At 41.4% G+C, this 19,991-nt stretch overlaps 1 protein-coding gene across 1 annotated transcript in view; it reads left to right on the top strand.

The window, feature by feature from the left end:
• LYST (lysosomal trafficking regulator) overlaps positions 1-19,991 on the top strand; it is a 162,893-nt gene that overhangs the window by 30,084 nt on the left and 112,818 nt on the right. The window contains exons 4-7 of the mRNA XM_081124037.1: positions 8,813-8,903; positions 11,246-13,322; positions 14,459-15,485; positions 19,735-19,896. Of these exons, the coding sequence (XP_080980163.1) occupies positions 8,813-8,903; positions 11,246-13,322; positions 14,459-15,485; positions 19,735-19,896 (3,357 nt within the window). The remainder of the gene's footprint in view (positions 1-8,812; positions 8,904-11,245; positions 13,323-14,458; positions 15,486-19,734; positions 19,897-19,991) is intronic.

The raw sequence follows: 19,991 nt of genomic DNA, 5'->3' as shown, positions 1-19,991 counted from the left end.
GTATGTTCCCTTGGCCAGAATCGAACCTGGGACCCTTCAGTCCTCGGACCGATGCCCTAACCACTGAGCCAAATAGGTTAGGGTCCTTTTTTTTTCATTTTTTAAACAAATAGTGCCCTAGCGGGTTTGGCTCAGTGGTTAGAGTATCAGCCCACGGATTGAAGGGTCTTGGGTTCGATTCCACCAAGGGCAGGCTCAGTCCCCGGCCCTGGTCAGGGCACTTGCAGGACGCAACCAATCTGTGTGTCTCTCTCACATCATTGTGTGGGGTTTTTTTCTTTCTCTCCCTTCCTGAAAAGCAATAGAAAAAATATCCTCAGGTGAGGATTAAAAAATAATAATAATAAAAAATAAATAAATAAATAAATAAATAAATAAATAAATAAATAAATAAACGAGTAGTTTCTCAGAGAAGGTGAGTATATGAAATCAATACTGATCATTGTACTACACAAGAATATTAATTATGCCATGGGGAGTTACACGGCTATGTTTACATTAATCCAAAACATTAAATATAAACTTGCTATGCTTATGTTATGCATGGCTTTTCTTCTTTCCTTCTCTCTCTCTCTCTTTTTCTTTCTCTCCTTTCTTAAGTTTGGGTTGTGCCCATTTTTAAAGTCAGGTTATGTGTTTATTCAGTTGTGTTAGTTCTTTATGCATTCTGGGTAAAAGTCTGTGTCGGATTGCGAATATGTTCTTTGTGGCTTGCCTTTTCATTTCTTAACAATGTCTTTAGAAGAGCACATTTTTGAGGGGGGGGGAATAGTGCTTTTTATATCCTGTCTAAGAAATCTCTGTCTTACAACCCCAGAGTTGTAAAGATATTCTCCATGGTTTTTTTTCTAGGAGATTTTTAGTTATTGCTTTTGCCTTTAGGTCTCTGATCCATTTTGAATTAATATTGGTATATGGTGTGAGGTAGGAGCTATGGTTCCTTTCTGCCCCTCCCTATACACTAACCGGTTCTTTCACCAACATTTCTCCTTAGAAATGCTTTTTTCCCCCCCAGCGAATAACCTTGGCACCTTTGTTGGAAATCAGTTGACCATCTATTTATGAGTTTATATATTCGTCATGTATTCTTTGACTAACTCCATACTGTCTCGATTACTGTGGCTTTTATAGTAAGTCCAGAAATTAGGTGCTGTAAGTTTTCCAACTTGGTCTTCATTTTTAAGAATGTTTGACTATTCCAGTTCCTTCGCATTTCCATATAAATTTTATTTTTAATGTTTAAAAAATTTTGTTGATTGATTTTGGAGAGAGAGAAACACCAGTTTGTTTTCCACTGATTTGTGCAATTATTTGTTGATTCTTCTGTGTGCCATGACTGGGGATTGAACCCGTAACCTTGGTGTGTTGGGACAACGCTCTAAGCCACTAAGCCAACCGGCCAGGGCTTCCATATAAATTTTAGAATCAGTTTATTACTCCCCAAAAACATTCAGTAGGATTTCAGTTGTGGTGGCATTGAATCTAGATACCAATTTGGAGAGAATTGGCAACTTAACAATGTTGACTTTCTCAGTCCATGAGCATCATTCAAATCTCTGTTCGAGTGTTGTCTCATTTCTCTGCAATATTTTGTGGTTTTCAGTGTAGAGGTCTTGCATATTTTTGGTTAAATTTATTCTAAATATTTATTAATTTTTTGGTGTTATTGTAAATGGCAGTTAAATTCATTTCCCTGTTGACTCTTGCTCTTAGAAATACATTTGATTTTTGTATGTTGACCTGTACTAAATTCATTTATTTCTATTTATCTTGAAAATTTTTTGTATATTCCTTAGTAATTTCTGTATACACAATCATGTCATCTGTGAATAATAATTTTACTTCTTTTCCAATTTATATACCTTTTCTTTTTTTTCTTTTTATTTTCGCTTTTTGCATTGGCTTCTAGTACAAAGGCAGATGAAAGTAATGAGAGTGGAATCTTCCTTGTGTCTCACCTCGGGGGGAAAGCATTCAGTATTTCACTGCTAAATGTGACGTCAGTACAGGGTTTTCTTATATGCCTTGTATCAGAATGAGGAAGTTCTATTCCCAGTTTGTTGAGACTGCATTCTGAATGTATGCTGGATTTTATCAAATGCCTTTTCTGCATCTGCTGAGACGATTATATTCTTTTCCCTTTTTATTCTATTAATGTGGGTGAATTACATTGATGCTTTCTAAATGTTGAACCCCATTTGGTCATGATTTATTATACACAGACATACTAATCTGTTTATTCTTAGGAAAAAATACTCTGCTTAAATAATAAAAACCATATTCTTTTTAATGGTTAAAGATGTCCAAGTTGAAGTTTATACTCAGACCTGTACGAGTTTTTTGAAAGAAACTTTGCCCAGCCTAAAAAGAAACAGTTATCCTTGATTTTAATGTTGGCACCAGTATCAAATAGATAGATGACTTTAGTTAATATTTAATTGCTCCAGATCTCAGTATCCTCATCAGTAACATAAGTACATAGAATTGGATGACTTAAAAGATCTCTTTTAACATAAAAATTATGTTTCCATGTAATATTTGATTATAATAGTTTCTGATTTCTTCCATACCCTGATTATGAATATATATAGCTTAATTCTGATATGAGTAGAAAATTGCAATGATTTGTTACCAACAAAATATACTAAAACTGAACTAATACATGCACACCATGTGTTATAAATAGTACTTTTAAAAGTTTATTTGTATATGATTTGCATACTTCACACTATTCATTTTGAACTGTCTCTGCCCCTTTTAGTCCAAGCTGTTAGTATTATTTAATAATACAACTTTATTTTATTTATTTATTTATTTATTTAAAATATATCTTTATTGATTTCAGAGAGAGGAAGGAAGAGGGAGAGAGAGAGGCAGAAACATCAATGATGAGAGAGTCATTGATCGGCCACCTCCTGCACGCCCCCGACTGGGGATCGAACCCACAACCTGGGCACGTGCCCTGACCGGGAATCGAACCCCGATTGCCTGGATCCTAGGTCGACGCTCAACCACTGAGCCACGCCCGGCCAGGCTACAACTTTATTTTAAAATGTGGGTTTGCTCTTATGTTAATGGAGTTCACTCCATGCCCCAAGCCACATCTATAATTGTGTGTGTTTTTAATCCTCACCGGAGGATATGTTTATTGATTTTTGAGAGAGAAAGGGAGAGAGAAACATCAATTGATAGCCTCCCATACATGCCATGACTGGGGATCAAACCTGAAACCTAGGTATGTGCCCTGAATGGTAATTGAACCCACAGCCTTTTTGGTGTGCAGGATGATGCTCCAACCAACCAAGCCACCTGGCCAGGGCTGTAATTGTTTTTGAGACAGACCTCTCTCTACTTTGGGTGTGTAAAACTGTGTCGACAAACAACGCCCTCAAGATTCTTAGTAGTACTTTTGCCTAGCTGACAAATCTTTATGGAGTCTTAACAAAGAGTATTATAGCCAGTTAATAATAAACATTTTTTTTGCTGGGAGTGGAGGAGGCATCCTGTGGCCTGTAGGCCAAATATTGCTGCCAGTGATGTTTTTGGACAGCCCACAGGCTAAGAATAGTTTTTGTATTTTTAAAGGGCTATTAAAAGAAACAGAAGAATATGTGACAAAGAACATATATGACTCACAAAGCCTAAAATATTTACTATCTGGGCCTTTACAAACAAAATTTGCAACCCATGGTCTAATTCAAGAAACACTATTACATAAAGTTTGACATCAGCGGAAAAAACAGTACATATAACTATTCTGAGACCTCAAAAACATTCAACAAAATTCATCTATTTTTAACAAAAGCTCTAAAAATAAATTAATAATAGTCTTTCATATACAAAGAATAGCAAAACCAATAATATATTTTAAATTATTTTTTATTTTTCAATTACAGTTGACATTCAATATTATATTAGTTTCAGGTGTACAGCATAGTGATTTATCTGATACATCTCTTAGTCATCCACCCAATAAGTCTAGTACCCACTTGGCACCATACATAGTTATTACATTAGTATTACTATATTCTCAATGCTGTAAAAACCGGTAATATTTTTAATAAGCTTTACAATAGAACCAGTATAAGAATAACTATTACTGTTTGATAGCATGTTTTAAAAACATGCAGTAATAAAGTGGATATGAAAGCAGGGACAGCCAAATGTGAGGACGGTAGAAAAACAAAAATACTATTTTTAAAGTGATGTGTATAGAAAAATCCAGAAGATCATCCAGAAAACAATTCAGCAAAGTTATGGATATAAGACAAACATATTATTTTCCTTAGCCATACCTCTACAGCTAGAAAATAAAAAAGATACTATTTATAGTACTAATGAAGACATGTTCATATATGTATGTATAGACACATATACTAGAAATAATTATAAAATTCTAATAAAAGAAATAAAGGACTTAAATAATATACTTATTTCTGCTTATGCCTGGAACATTAAATTAAAATGTCAAAATGCTGATTTAAATACCACTAATACCAATTAAGATAACTTAAGCAGTTTTCCATCACATTCTGTATACAGTCCGAGTTGCTTGGCATGTCATCCTGAGGTCCTTGAACCCCATTGCTCTGGTGCCCACCTGCCCTTGCAGCCTCAGAGATATCGGTCTAGTTTGGAATCTCAGCTCTTCTTCCAACTCACTTGCCCTTTCTCATTGTGCCGACACCTCTTGGATGGCTAGGATAGGCAATGAATATAAAATCCAGTCTAAACAATAGAGTTTCAAAAGGGACAGTGCCTTACAACTGGCAGGTAGGTAAAATATGTTTCTTGAGTTGAACTGAAAAATTGCCAGCCAAATGAAACTACTTTTACTGGTTTGTTATTGCTGTGAGAATTTAGAAAGGTATGACATGTCATTTTCCCTGCATAGGGGAGACAGGGGTAAGTATTAAATGAGGAGTGGTGTGATTTCTATAGGTTGAATATCTTGGAATAGCCAGGGACAGGATCTGTTCATGGCACATATTTCCTATTATGGCATGTAGAGAACTTTCCACTTGGATGGTGTGAAATAGCAGCCATTCCTCTGGATACTGTAGTATTCCTTTGGATGCTACTTGGTTTGAAACAGAGGGCTGCAAGTTCTGGTTTGCCAGGGTGCCCACAAATAAGAGGAAAAGATTTTATGACTTGCGAAAGGATAGAATTACATATGTGGTTTCTTTAGGACTGGAAAGGATAAATACCTCTGGGAATGTCAATACCTAAAAAAGTAATAGGTCTGGAGGGTTAGCAAGAGCACCCCAATGGTGAATTTTGTTAGACATGATTGTGGTGGTGTGAAGTCAAGAATTGTGCCCCTGCCGTGGCCTGTTTGGCCCAGTGGTTAGAGTGTCTGCCCGTGGACTGAAGGGTCCCAGGTTCGATTCTAGCCCAGGGCACGTACTTCAGTTGTAGGCTCAATCCCCAGCCCTGGTCAGCACATGAGCAGGAGGCAACCAATCGATGTGTCTCTCACATTGATGTTTCTCTCTCTCTCTCTCCCCCCCTTCCACTCTCTCTAAAAAGCAATGGAAAAAAATACCCTCGAGTGAGGATTAAAATTAAAAAAAAGAATTGTACCCTACTGTGGTAGCAGGCAACAGGGAGGTGACAGTGTCTTCAGGTCAGTAGTTACAGTAGAGGTGGCAAAAAACAAACACCCGCACTGGCTTCCCTGTCATTCTTTTGGTTTCCAAGAGCTAGTCCACTTGGCGGAATGGGGGCCACGGGCATGATGTCCCGAGCAGGGAGGACAGTAATGGGGTCAGGGTGGGAAGAAAGGCTTCATGGGGCAGTGTTGCTGGCGCTGGGCCTTGAAGCCAGCGAGCCGTAGCTGTGTGGGAAGGAGCAAGAGAAGTTCCAGACCACGTGTCCTGCAGAGGCCAAGAGGCTGGCATGCCTGTTCACGGAGCAGTGATGGTTTGCCTGTGTACTGTTGGGACCAGGGCTCAGTTCAAGGACAGCACGTCCCAAGCTCTTCACATGCCCTTGAGGTTTCCGCACACTCCATTGGAATGTTACGAGCTCATCTGCTAAGGGACTCAATTAGGAGGACTTGACAGGAATAGCCTGACCAACATTGGATTTTTAAGACCATATACATTTTGCTGGCACCTTTAAAATGTTGAGGTACATAATGAGTCTGAGCTATGCGTGGAAGTGTTATCCAGACATCTTTAGACTTGTTAATTTTGAAGTAAAGAACATGGAAATGGGTCCCTATGACACAATTTTTACTTTGAATCCAGAATTTAAAGTCTTTCATGTAGATAATGTTTATAAAAATCCACCTGTGTACTAGGCATTGCATGGCAGAGGGGATTTCTAAGGACTAGGGCTGCACCCTGGAGTCTGGCTCTGAGGGAAGTGTGTTTGAGAAGCTTCCCATCATATCTGGAGGTAAATTCAAACTCCTGCGCATGGCTCGCGAGGCCGCATTAGGTCTGGCACTGCCTGTCTCGCTGGTCTACACCCCCCGGCCTTAGCGCCCAGAACTCTCCCTTTCCCAGCCCTGTATGTACTTCCCAGGAGCCCTTTTCTGCCACATCTTTGCATGGATTCCTCCTTCTTGTCTGTTAAGTATCTACTCTAGTGGCCCATCCTGAGTAGCTGTAAATGTCCCCCTTGTCATCGTCACTGTCATCCCTCCCCTCTTTAACTGTCTTCATTCTATTTGAAAATGTCTTATTAGTGCCCATTGTCTGTGTCTCCCCTATGAGAGCGTCAGCTTTGTGAGGTGAACATTGTCTTTCTTGCTCACTGCTGTGTCCAAAGTGTCTGGCACATAGTGGGCTGTCACTAGGTGTTAGAATAAAGGAGGGAATGGGTGCAGACATCAGCCATTCAGCACGCTGCTTGCTCTGCTGGAGGTAAAGTAGAGACATGAAACCAAACTTCATCAAGGGGGTGAGAGGAACTGAGAACTAGAGGGTGAGTTGGAGTTTAGCAGCTGGGAGGGTAGTGAGAGGAAGATTGCAAGAGCGGTGCGTGTGAGGAAGGTGCAGGGGATGCAGAAAGCAGTGGGGGTCAGGAGACCCTTGGTAGCTGGACCTGTGGAAGGGGTTGGGTGTGGTGGTGGAGCTGAAACTGGACGAGTCACTGGGAATCAGGTCACAAACGGTCTCCTAAGCCCAAAAAGGAGTGTAGATTTTACTTTTGAAGAATTTTGAACCTTTTCATAACCAGGACTCGATTAGGAATAGTCCGAATGCTTTGTCTGCTTTCTCCTTCCCTCTGACTGTTGGACTTGTACCCAGTCATTCCATTAAAACTGCACTTGTTCAGGTCACCAGTGACCTCTGGGTGTGAATGCTGTCACCATTATCTTACACACTGAAGAACAACAGCTCCTGACCCGGTGGGCTCCCCCTTTCCTAAAGCGCCCCCCCAATCTCTCTGCTCCGCTTCTGCTTTGGGAGCTACTGCCCAGGCTCCTTTGCAGGCTTGTCCTCACCACAGCCTCCCATCATTGCCTAAACATTGTTCTTGAGAGCGTCATTCCCGCCACTCTCCTCGACATCCTGTGTACTCTCCCTAGGAAATCTCTTGTATAGCCTTGACTTCTGCACCAGTGACTCCCAGCTCCTTTTATTTACTTGGTGTCTTTTTCTTAAGCTCCTGTCTATACATCTAACTGTTGACTAAAAAGCTGTCTATTTGGATATCTCAAACTCAACACGTCTAAAGAGTGCCTCCATCATTTTCCCCCAGCCTAATACCACTCCTAAATTGCCTGTCTTGGTGAGTACATTTTCAGTCACCTAGTGGCCTAAACCAGAAACCTTTGAGTTTCTTTTAGATCTTTTGTTTCTCCCTTATAACCATAGGTAATCAACAGCAGTCATTTCCGTTCCCCCTTACAGCTATTCAAACAGTATGTCTCCCTCACAGTCTTACTGTCAGAGCACTTCAGGTCCTCTGTCATCTGCATTGGTTGCCCTGCCTCTAACACTGGTCAGCCCCCACCCCAATTCTGTCCTCTGTATAGTGACCAGAGTGGTCTTTCTAACCTGCAGATCCGACGGTATCACCCTCACCCACTCACTGATGTGAGGAATTTAAACTTGACTTGTCATTAATTCCTTGCCTGCCATGTCCCAGGTGTCCCAACTCCAGTCCACACTTCTGACTGACATGATCTCTCCTTTCTGTGCGCTCCTAAACTGAACACCTGTACCACACCTGAGTGTTTACTCATGCCACATGCCTTCTGTTCTTTAACTTTGTGTGTATGTATCTTATGGACTAAGTGAGGGGACCTTCTCCAGGGCTTGGACCATCTCCTCCAGAAAGGGTAAGACAGTAAGTGCTGTGGGCATAGTGTGCCATCAGTAAACACCCCATTTCCTTCACTAATGAGTCTTTCTTTTTATATATTATTTATTAATGTCTGCTTCTCTTTTAAAAAATGTGTTCTCTGAATCTTACATTTAACTGCATGAAGATGTTTTTCTAATAACTTTATATTATTGGTTTGCTAATTAATAGGACTGAACTTTTCATTTTCACCTGGCAAATTGTTTTCTTGTAGGTGAGGTATTCTTGCAGTGTGCCTGGTGCTGTGACATCTAGTTTTAAAAATCAGCAAGAATGTGCTAAATACCGTCAGACACTCTTACATTCTTCTGTCACTGGAAAGGTTTATAAATTGAAAAGTATCACAGCTTTAGTTGGATTTTGAGATAGGTTAATTTGTTTCTTAGCTTCTCAAAGAAAAGGATTTTTTGGTTAAGTTTAAGACAGGGTATTAGGAATCAATGAGCCTCTTGACCTCAGAACATGAAGGGCTCTTTTATCTCTAACACAGGCACTGACATGTAGAGAGGAGCTCCTTACTCTCCTCCTCTCACTCCTTCCGTTGGTGTGGAAGATACCTGTTCAGGAAGAAATGGCAACAGGTACGTTTCTTTCCTTTGGGTACTACCTTAATCATATCACTGTGTTATCAAAATTCCACTGGGAAAAATGTTCCACTGAAAAGTTGCTTCTGTACAAATTGGTAATAACAGAAGAGTCACAGGGATGTAAGTTACAGCACAGGGAATATAGTCAGTAATATTGTAATAACTAGGTATGGGGCCAGGTGGGTACTTGAAATATTGGAGGGATCACTTTGTAAAGTATATGATTATCTAACCACTATGCTGTACACCTGAAACTAACATAAATTAATACTGAATGTCAACTGTAATTGAAAAATGAAAATTTAACACAAATTTTTTAAAGTTATGTTTACACTAAAAAAGTTACATTTCCCTTATTTGTTGATACAGTTCAAATTCAGAACAGTATATATTAGTTTGATACTTAATATGAAAAATTCCCTAGGTAAGCACAATTTTATTTTTTCTAGTAACACAAAAAGCCGTGGTGGCTCTTAGGGGCTTACTCGACTGTAACAGTAATGGGAAGTGTGTGAAGAAGCAGAAGCAGAAGCAGGAGATGCAGGCAGCACGGCATCTGATATGGGTAGTGGAAAGCTTGAAGGAGAAAAGAGAGTGCCTTTGCTCAATTTGAGACTGCTTTCTCTCACCATGCTCGGTCTGACTTCTGTACTTGAGTTTTCTAATGTGATTTTCAAAGGATAATTTTTTTTAATCCTCACCTGAGGATATTTTTTTCCATTGCTTTTCAGAGAGAGTGGAAGGGGTGGGGGGGAGAGAGAGAAAGAGAGAGAGAGAGAAGAGAGAAACATCGATGTGAGAGAGAGACATCAATTGGTTGCCTTCCGCTGGTACCCTGCAGGGGATTGAGCTGGCAGCTGAGGTGTGTGCCCTTGGCTGGAATTGAACTGGGGACCCTTCAGTCCATAGGCTGATGGTCTAACCACTGAGCCAAGCCAGCCAGGGCTGAAAGGATAAATTTGAAGTAATATTTTGTTTCAAGTCAGTTACTCCACTTAAGGTTAATATATATTTTTAATTTCTGATTTTGAAAAGATTAAAGAGTACACACACACAGGGTATCCCCAAAAATGTGTACACACACTTCAAATAATTATAAAAGCAGTATTTATTAAAATACATTTCATTTTCAAAATTGAGCTATCCGCTCTTAAGTGTGTATACATTTTTTGGGATCCCCTGTGTATATATACTTATCACATTAAGTATATGAAACTCAGTTTAAATGTTTCAGTGAAGGGATTAACAGTTTTTCCCCTGACCATTTCTGGGATATGTGAATTGTAAGATGTTTAAAGATCTCAGATTTTTCTTCTGTGTTATATTTTAACCCCACATGGCATCTTGAACGCATTCTGAGACAGAGCCCTCTGGTCAGGGAGTCATCTGAGGTCTTGTAGTACCGTGATCCTGCTGCTTGTTGATTTGCCAGCTCTCTTGTTTTCTTCTAAATCTGCAGAAGTCACAAGCTGTTAGTCACCTAAGATAACCGATTATTGTTCTTGTGGGGACGTCTTTTGCACAGGTAGAATTTGCCCTCCTTTTAATCCCCCCTAATTAAGGCACAGATCTTTTACTTACAGGTTTGTGTTTATTCATTCTGAATTGCAGCTGTATTTTTCATGTAGGTCGTATTACATGCTATCGCAAAGCATGTAATACTTTATGATCTTTTAATTTTTAAGGAGGATTTATTTATTTCTCCCAAGAAATAGGTGTTGAGTGCTGAGCCCTGCATCCCAGGCACTGGGGTGAAACAGTGATGCCTGCACCTGGGCCTCACTCAGTGATGGCACGCTCGGGAAGTGTTTTGAGTGACGATCTCTTTTAACTTCAGTATTACAGAATATTTGGTGTTTACTGTACAATTTTGAAATAATTTTTGAAAATCTTAAAGTTCTTAAATTATATCAGGGCTATAACCTAAATACTATTTTTGAGAATATAATATACCCCTGTATCTTAATTGACGGCACTATTGGAAGAGGTTTGTAAATAGTGTGAACAGTAGTACTGTATCACCCAGTTTCTTATGTTAACATGAGAGTGCAATATATGGTTTTAAATTAGATCCATTTTTCTAATTCTGTTCTCCTTTGTTGTTTCCAAATCAATTCCTATCCTTTGAACTAATACCACCTAGTACTTATGAGAAAGGTAAGTGTGGGGGGAAGCAACCCAGAGACAAAACAGTAGCTAAAGGAAATCAGCCCAGTGGAAAAAACAAAACAAAACTGAGGTTAAACTCCTAAAATACAAATACAAATTGAGTGCTAAATACAAATTGAGTTTAAAAACATTAAGACATTCCAAAATTTCCTTTTTTGTTTCCTTAGATTTTAATCTACCGTTCTCGGCTGATATAATCCCAGCCAAAGGAAAGAACTCAAGTTCACAAAGATCTACTCAGGAAAAATTATATTTAGAAGAAAGTTCTCCATCAGGTCATGTTTCTGCAAAAGTGAATGTTTTTCGAAAAAGCAGACGACAGCATAAAACCACCCACCGCTATTCTGTAAGAGATGCAAGAAAGACACAGCTCTCTACCTCCGACTCGGAGGCCGATTCAGACAACCGAAGGACAGCAGTGAGCAAGCACAGGCAGCCCCATCAGCTGCAGCCTTTTGTAACACAGTCTTCTAAAGAAGACGAGCTTACAGCTCAGCCTGACCACCTGTCGACCAAAGAACAGACTCCTCCTGATACCATGGCTCTGGAAAGTTTCCAAGAGATTACGCCAAGACAGGAGGCAAACACCGACATTTTAAGTGAGCCAGCTGCCTTGTCTATCATCAGTCACATGAACAATTCTCCATTTGACTTATGTCATGTTTTGTTATCTTTATTAGAGAAAGTTTGTAAGTTCGACATTACCCTGAATCATAATTCTGCTCTGGCGGCCAGTGTAGTGCCCACGCTGACTGAGTTCCTCGCAGGCTTTGGGGACTGCTGTAATCTCAGCGACAACTTGGAGAGTCAAATGGTTTCTGCAGGTTGGACTGAAGAACCAGTGGCCTTGATCCAACGGATGCTTTTTCGAACAGTGTTGCATCTTATGTCAGTAGACGTTAGTACTGCAGAGATGATGCCAGAAAGTCTTAAAAAAAATTTAACTGAATTGCTTAGAGCAGCTTTAAAAATTAGAACTTGCCTAGAAAAGCAGCCTGACCCTTTTGCACCAAGACAAAAGAAGACACTGCAGGAGGTTCGGGAGGGTTTTGTGTTTGCAAAGTATCGCCATCGAGCCCTTCTTTTGCCTGAGCTTCTGGAAGGAGTGCTGCAGATCCTCATCTGCTGTCTTCAGAGTGCAGCTACCAACCCCTTCTTCTTCAGTCAGGCCATGGATTTGGTTCAGGAATTCATTCAGCATCATGGATTTAATTTGTTTGAAACAGCAGTTCTTCAAATGGAGTGGCTGATTTTAAGAGGTGGCGTTCCCGCTGAGGCCTCAGGACATCTGAAAGCCCTAATAAAAAGCGTGATGGGGATAATGAGCACTGTCAAAAAAGTGAAGTCGGAGCAGCTTCATCATTCCATGTGCACAAGGAAGAGGCACCGGCGGTGTGAATATTCCCACTTCATGCATCACCACAGAGACCTCTCAGGTCTCCTGGTTTCGGCGTTTAAAAACCAGGTTTCCAGAAACCCATTTGAGGAGACTGCGGACGGCGCTGTTTGCTACCCAGAGCGCTGCTGCTGCCTGGCCGTGTGTGCGCACCAGTGTCTGCGCCTGCTGCAGCAGGCCTCCCTGGGCAGCACGTGCATGCAGGTCCTGTCAGGAGTCCAGGAAGTGGGGCTGTGCTGCTGTATGGACCCCAAGTCTGTCATCGTCCCTTTGCTCCATGCTTTTAAACTGCCAGCACTGAAAAACGTTCAGCAGCATGTATTGAATATCCTTAGCAGACTTATTTTGGATCAGCTAGGAGGTGCTGAGATGCCACAAAAAATTAAAAAAGCAGCTTGCAATATTTGTACCGTTGACTCTGATCAACTAGCCCAACTAGAAGAAACACTGCAGGGGACCTCACACGATGAGGAGCCTTCCTCGGGCCTGTCCAGTCCTTACAGGTGTCAAGGGATCCTGCCCAGCAGTGGGTCTGAGGACTTCTTGTGGAGATGGGATGCCTTAGAGGCGTATCAGAGTTTTGTTTTTGAAGAGGACAGATTACATAGTGTGCAGATTGCAAACCACATTTGCAATTTAATGCAGAAAGGCAATGTGGTTGTTCGGTGGAAATTGTATAATTATATATTTAATCCTGTGCTCCAAAGAGGAGTTGAGCTAGCCCGTCATTGCCAGCACCTTAGCTACACTTCACCTCAGGCTCATGTGTGTGGCCATCAGAGCCAGTGTTTGCCTCAGGAAGTGCTTCAGGTTTATTTAAAAACGCTGCCTGCCCTGCTTAAATCAAGGTTTGTATGCACACGTGTGTAGATATTTTCCTTATTGTATGTTTTTGAATATCTGTACCCTTTATTCTTTCATAGCTTAACAACAAAGTTCCTATCCTGTATCTCATATTTTTTTTACATTTATTTATTTTTACTGGGTGGTTATAAAGGAGAGGACAGAGCCATTGATTTTAATTTCTTGGTGGAAAAAAGGAGTAAAGTTTTAAATATATTTCTGAGAGCACATAGACACAACAGATATCCAGTAGCAGAGGCAAGGTTAAATTAATTGTTTTATATTTACTTGATGGAATATAATTAACCATTAAAAATAATGGTTACAAAGATCACATTGGGACATGAGAAAATACTTATACTATTTTGTTGATAAGATATACAAAACTCAAAATGTCGGCAACTTATTTACCACTGTGTAAAAGATGCATGTACATAAAATGAAATTTATCAAGGCAGTAGAATTAAGGAGATTATTATTATTATCATTATCTTTACATTTTTAAAAGTTCCTGACATTCTGACATTGTTTCAATAGAACTGACTGATTTGAAAGTTTGTAACTCAATTGGCATATTTGTGGACAACCTGGGTCTTTGCTGACTGATTTATGTTAAAGTTATTACCAGGGTTCCGGTGATTTAGACCCCCGAATCTCACCTGAGACAGAGCTGAACATCCTCAGATCTGTACTTGGGCCCTCTCCCTTCTTGAGGTGCAAATTTAAAACAAGCAAAAAGCCCTTAGAGAGCCAGCAGGCGGATGAACAAAAAGACACACCAATGCTTGCCTGCTTTCCGAGTGTCCATCTGAAGAGTGGTGGTGCTCGTGGCAGTTAGAATTTATATAGAGTCTGTTATTTGGAGAAAAGTGTTCTTCCCTGAATTGCTCCGTTTAACCTGGGACACATGTAACCATTCTGTTTAGATGCTAAAGTCATACACGCAGTATTTGGAGGATGTGAAGGTCAGAAGGTACCTTGAGATCCTGGTCACATCTAATTAAGGACTTAAGCCAGATGATTGATTAGTTAAATTAAGTGGTCACCTGTAGCAGTGACATGTTTAAATAGTATATGCACCTATTTATAAATGACCTTTCTATATGTAAAACCTCTTGTATGTTTTTTTTTCCCCTCACAGGGTAATAAGAGATTTGTTTTTAAGTTGTAATGGAGTAAATCATATAATTGAGCTAAATTACTTAGATGGTATTCGAGGCCATTCCCTAAAAGCATTTGAAACTCTGATAATCAGCCTTGGGGAACAACAGAAAGATTCGATTCCAGGTACTGATGGGATAGATGGTGAACAGAAGGAGCTGTCATCTTTAAATGCAGGTACCTCTTGTCACAAGCAGCAGGGGTTTGCAGAGTCTCCCCAGAGCCTCAGCAAATTCTATGCCAGTCTCAGAGAAGTCTACCCCAAGAAACGGAAGTCGGTCCACCAGGACGCTCACCTCAACACCATCAACCTCTTCCTGTGCGTGGCCTTCCTGTGCGTAAGTAAAGAGGCCGACTCAGATGGCGAGTCTGCCAACGATTCTGAAGACACTTCAGGCTACGACAGCACGGCCAGCGAGCCCCTGCACCATGCGCTGCCCTGTGTACCGCTCGAGAGCCTAGTCTTGCCTTCCCCCGAGCACATGCACCATGCAGCAGACATTTGGACCATGTGTCGTTGCATCTACATGTTGAGCCCAGCCTTCCAGAAACAGCTCTCCAGGCTGGGGGGTTTCCGGGTGTGCCATAAGTTAATATTTATGATCATACAGAGACTGTTCAGAGGTCATGAAGAGGAGCAAGGAAAAAAGGAGGGAGACACAGGTGTGAATGAGAACCAAGATCTCATGAGAATGGCCCAACCCGAGATCACTGTGAAGGAGGGTTCTTCATCTTCGACTGTGAAAGGTGCCGCTGCACCATCAGAACCCAGCAGGCTACAGGAGCGTGCTGACAGTTCAGGTGAATTCGAGTCACAGCCTGTTTCATCCACAAACGAGAATCCCATTCCAGCTGCTGGAGCTGCTCCTGAGGAAGCAGAGGGACTGAGGAGTCGAGGGAGTGAGACCTCTCTTCAGAGCATTCGACTTCTGGAAGCCCTTCTGGCCATTTGTCTTCATAGCACCAGAGCCAGTCAGCACAGGATGGAGTCAGAGCTACCTGATCAGGTAATAAATAACTGTCCTTTGTCTGGCTATTGTGTAACATGTATCTTTAAAGTTCTGTCATAATACTTTTGTCATTTTGTTTTCTCGAGCTTCTAAGTTTTAGCAAGCGCCCATGTGCTTAGGACCATAGTGGCACGTGCTGTGGAGGACACAACCAGAGACCCTCTTGCCCTGGAGACACTTACATTGAGTTTGTAATGCAAAAACCACAGTGACAAAGTTACCAGCCCCACAAGGCATTAGATATGCAGTAAATGGGAGCTGAGTAATAATGGTGTTGTGTTCAAAGTTCTTGCTTCACAGCCTTGGTGTGGTGCTCCTCAGTAGGGATGAGCTCTGTGGGGCAGTCCAGGCTCCAGAGCTTTCCCTGTCGTGAGGCAGGGGCTGGACCTTTATTCTGAAACTACTCTTTGCCTAGATTCTTCCCCTGATGCATTCTGCTTCCCTCACACCTTACAGGTTTTTCCTGCCAGCACTTCTCAACATAAAAGGAACCCCCAGTTGCATTCCCTGCTCCTAGGGAACCTTCGAATGTGGCAGGTCCCTTCTTTCCTCACTAGCCCACCCTCACTGTTCCACCAGCCAGCAGGCTCTCCTGTTGCCTCCGTGGTGCCTCCTGTCTAAATATCCTGCTGCTCCCACGTTGCTCACAATTACAATCCATGCTCCTTAATGTAGGCACAGAGCCCCTCACAGTCTTGCTTCCGCTTCCTTGTTGAGTCTCACTTCCTGCCATCCTTCACCAGGTGCAGCCAGCCACCCCAAGCTGCCCACTCCTCAAGATGCCATTCTTAGTCGTTACTCTACTTCTGTGCATGTTCCTCCACTGGGCATATCCTCTCCCTCTGATTGTGTGCCTGCTGCTCCTGTGAGTTCTCCATTGTGCATATCATACAACCCCTCCTCTGGGACACCTTTTACAGGCCTCTCAGGCACCTTCTCTCTTTTTGTTCTCAGAGAACTTTGTTTATAGCTCTAGAACGCTCATCATATCTTTAATTTTTTATTTTATTTTCAATTTATCTTTATTGTTGAAAGTATTACAAATGTCTCCCTTTTCCCCCCATTGATCACCTCCCCCCTACACCCCTCCCTCCAGGCCTTCACCCCACTATTGTCTGCAGCCATGGGTTATGCACATATGCATATAAATTTGTATGTTAATCTCTCCCCATCCACCCACCCACCCACCCCTGCCTTCCTTCTGAGATGTCTGTTCCATGCTTCTGTGTCTCTGAATCTATTTTGTTAATCAGTGTATTTTATTAGATTCCACATATGAGTAAGATCATGTGATACTTGCCTTTTTCTGACTGGCTTATTTCACTTAGCATAATACTCTCCAGGTCCCACCATGCTGTCTCAAAGGGTAAGAGATCCTTTGTTTTTTATAGCTCCATAGTATTCCATCATGTAAATGTCCAAGAAGATGCTTGATATGATTTCAATCTTGTTGAACTTGTAGAGACCTGTTTTGTGTCCTAACATGTGGTCTTTCTTTGAGAATGTACCATGTGCACTTGAGTAGAATCTATTCTGCAGTTTTGGAGTGCGATGTTCTGTAAATGTCAATTAAATCCATCTGATCTAGTGTGTCATTTAGAGTCACTATTTCCTTGTTGATTTTTTTTGTCTGGAAGATGTATCCAGTGATGTCAGTGGGGTGTTAAAGTCCCTTACTGTGACTGTATTGCTGTCCACCTCTCCTTTAAAGTCCTCCAGAATTTTTTTTTCCTAGCATGTGAGTCTTTTGTTCTGAGGTGGGTTTCTTTTAGACAGCGTATATTGGGTCTTCTCCATTCAGATACCCTATGTCTTTTGATTGGGACATTTAATCCATTTATATTTAAAGTTATTACTGATAGGTACTTATCTATTGCCATTTTATTTCTTTATACCTATGTTTCTCTTTCTCCCTATTTCAACTTCTTATTACAGCAGTCCCTTTAACATTTCTTGCATTGCTGGTTTGGTGGTGATAAACCCCTTTAGCCCTTTTTTTGTCTGGGAAGCTCTTTATTTCACCATCTATTTTGAATGATAGCCTTGCTGGATAGAGTAGTCTTGGTTTCAGATCCTAGTTTTGCATTACCTTGAGTATTTCATGGCATTCCCTTCTGGACTGTAGTGTTTCTGATGAAAAATCAGCTGACAGCCTTATGGGAGGGAGCTCCTTTGTAGGTAACAGATTGCTTTTCTCTTGCTGCCATGACGATGCTCTCCTTATCTTGGATTTTTGGCATTTTAATTATGATGTGTCTGGACTTGTGCCTCTGGGTTTTTCTTGCTTGGAACTCTCTGTGCCTCCTGAACTTGTGTGACTTTTTCCTTGACCAGGTTAGGGAAGTTTTCTGCCATTATTTCTTCAAACAGGTTCTCTAACCCTTGCTTACTTGCTACACCTTCTGGCACTCCTATGATGCGAATATTGTTACATTAAATGTTGTCCCACAGCTCCCTTAAACTGTCCTCCTGTTTTTTAATTGTTTTTTCTTTTTGGTTCTCTGATTGAGTGATTTTTTTCTACCCTGTCCTCTAATTTGCTGATCTGATCCTCATTTTCACCTAATCTGCTCTTCATTCCTTCCAATATTTGTTGTTGTTTTTTAATTATTATTTTTACTGTCATTCCTAATGTCCTTCATAGTTTTTATATTTTTTCTCATGCTGTTAAGTATCCTTATGATCAGTATTCTGAACTCTGTATCTGATAGACTGCTTATCTCCCTTTCGTTTAGCTCTTCTTCTGGAGAATTCTTTTGTTCTTTCATTTGAGGCTTGTATTTTTGTCTCCCCATTTTGGCTGCCTGATTGGATTTGTTTCTATGTATTAGGTAGATCTGCTAGGACTCCTAGTCTTTTGGATAGTCTCTGATGCAGGCCAATGTCAGACTCTGTTTGTGACTGGCCTTGAGTACCCTGTTTGAAGTTTTCCATGCTCCACAGCTTCTGGTTTTCTCTGCTGGTGCTGGGTGTGTTTGGACAGGACCAAGACGTGCACCAATGTCTGCTTTTCCAAGCCCTGGGTCCAGAAGAAAATCAGGCAAAGACTCAAAGCACCTAGAGAGCTGTTACTCAGTCTCTTAATGAGCCTCAGGCTGTAGAAACTCCATAGGGGCGGGGCCAGAGGTTTTTGAGCAGGTGGAGCAATTGCTTCCCCCTCAGGCAAAAGCAGCTTGGAAGGTAAATGTCTGCCTGAGAAAGAAGTCCTTTGCCTAATGGGGGAATGACTCAGACCTAGGGTCCAGATGGGTGCCCTCTGAGATCTCTTCACTCAGCCAGCCCCCTCCCCCGGATTCTCCTCACACAGCTCTACTCCACTCTGCCCTCCCTCCACCGGAGCCCAAGGTGAGTGGCTGCACACAAAACTTTGTGAGTTGGCCCTTTAAGAGGATGCCTGCAGTTCCAGTGGTCTCTCCCTGGCAGACAGAAACCCTGCTGCTTTTCACAGCCAGATGTTATGTGGGTACCTCTCTCAGCTCTGGGCTGGGGAGCCCAGCCTGGGGTTTAGAGCCAAAGTCCTCAGTGGGACACCCCGCAGCTGAGATCTCCCTCTGGACCTTCAGCTGCTCCTGTGGGAGCCCAGCCAGCCCTCTCGCCTCCGCACTTCCTACCAGTCTCTATGTGGTCTCCACTTTTCCTCCTTGGTCATGAGGGTGCTCTCCAGCTTGTCTTCAGTTGCAGTTGATTATTCAGGATAGTTTTTCTATATTTTAGTTGTAATTCCAGTTTGGTCCCGGGAGAGTGTCAGTGTAGCTTCCATTCAATCCTCTGCCATCTGGGATCTCTCCAAATATCATCAAATCTTGTTTGTATGTGTCTCTGTCTCACATGGGATTGAAAATTTCTTAAGGTAGACATCAGCTTCTTACCCATCTTCATGGTCTCATCACCTCATGTTAGGACGTGGGCCAAGGTGCCCTTCAAGGGCAGGAGTGAAGAGGGGGAGAGAGAAGGATGAGACTGCAAGTGCTCCTTAGTCTAAATCAAAACTCTCAAGTTTCCTCTAACTGTTTTTGTGATACAATTAATTTATGATACATTGAAATTCAAAACCAGATAAGGTAAGTAAAGCATTTGATAAATAAAAATGTTATTAATCATGACAGTAGATGTTTATGTAAGGGCTAGGTATTCATACAGTAATTTTACTTTCTACTTATTAATATTAATGTATCATCTGTCACTGTTTCATTTTTTTCTTAAAGCATTTTATTAGTATTCTTAGTCTCTTTTTATTTTACCTTAGAATTTGTCTGTCGAAAATATATTGTTTGAAATGAGGGACCATCTTTCCCGGTCAAAGGTGGTAGAAACAGAACTGGCAAAGCCTTTGTTCGATGCCCTGCTCCGAGTTGCACTGGGGAATCATTCAGCAGATTTTGAACATGATGATGCTCTGACTGAGAAGGTATGAATAGTATGCAGTTGTGCGATCTGGGTATGACCCACAGAAGAAGAGTATGGGATGGGACTTCATGGGTGCATGTGGTTAGAACACATGGG

Source organism: Miniopterus schreibersii (genome assembly GCF_964146895.1).
Source record: "Miniopterus schreibersii genome assembly, chromosome: 21".
Lineage (NCBI taxonomy): Eukaryota > Metazoa > Chordata > Mammalia > Chiroptera > Miniopteridae > Miniopterus > Miniopterus schreibersii.
This window is presented reverse-complemented; position numbering and strand designations above follow the sequence as displayed.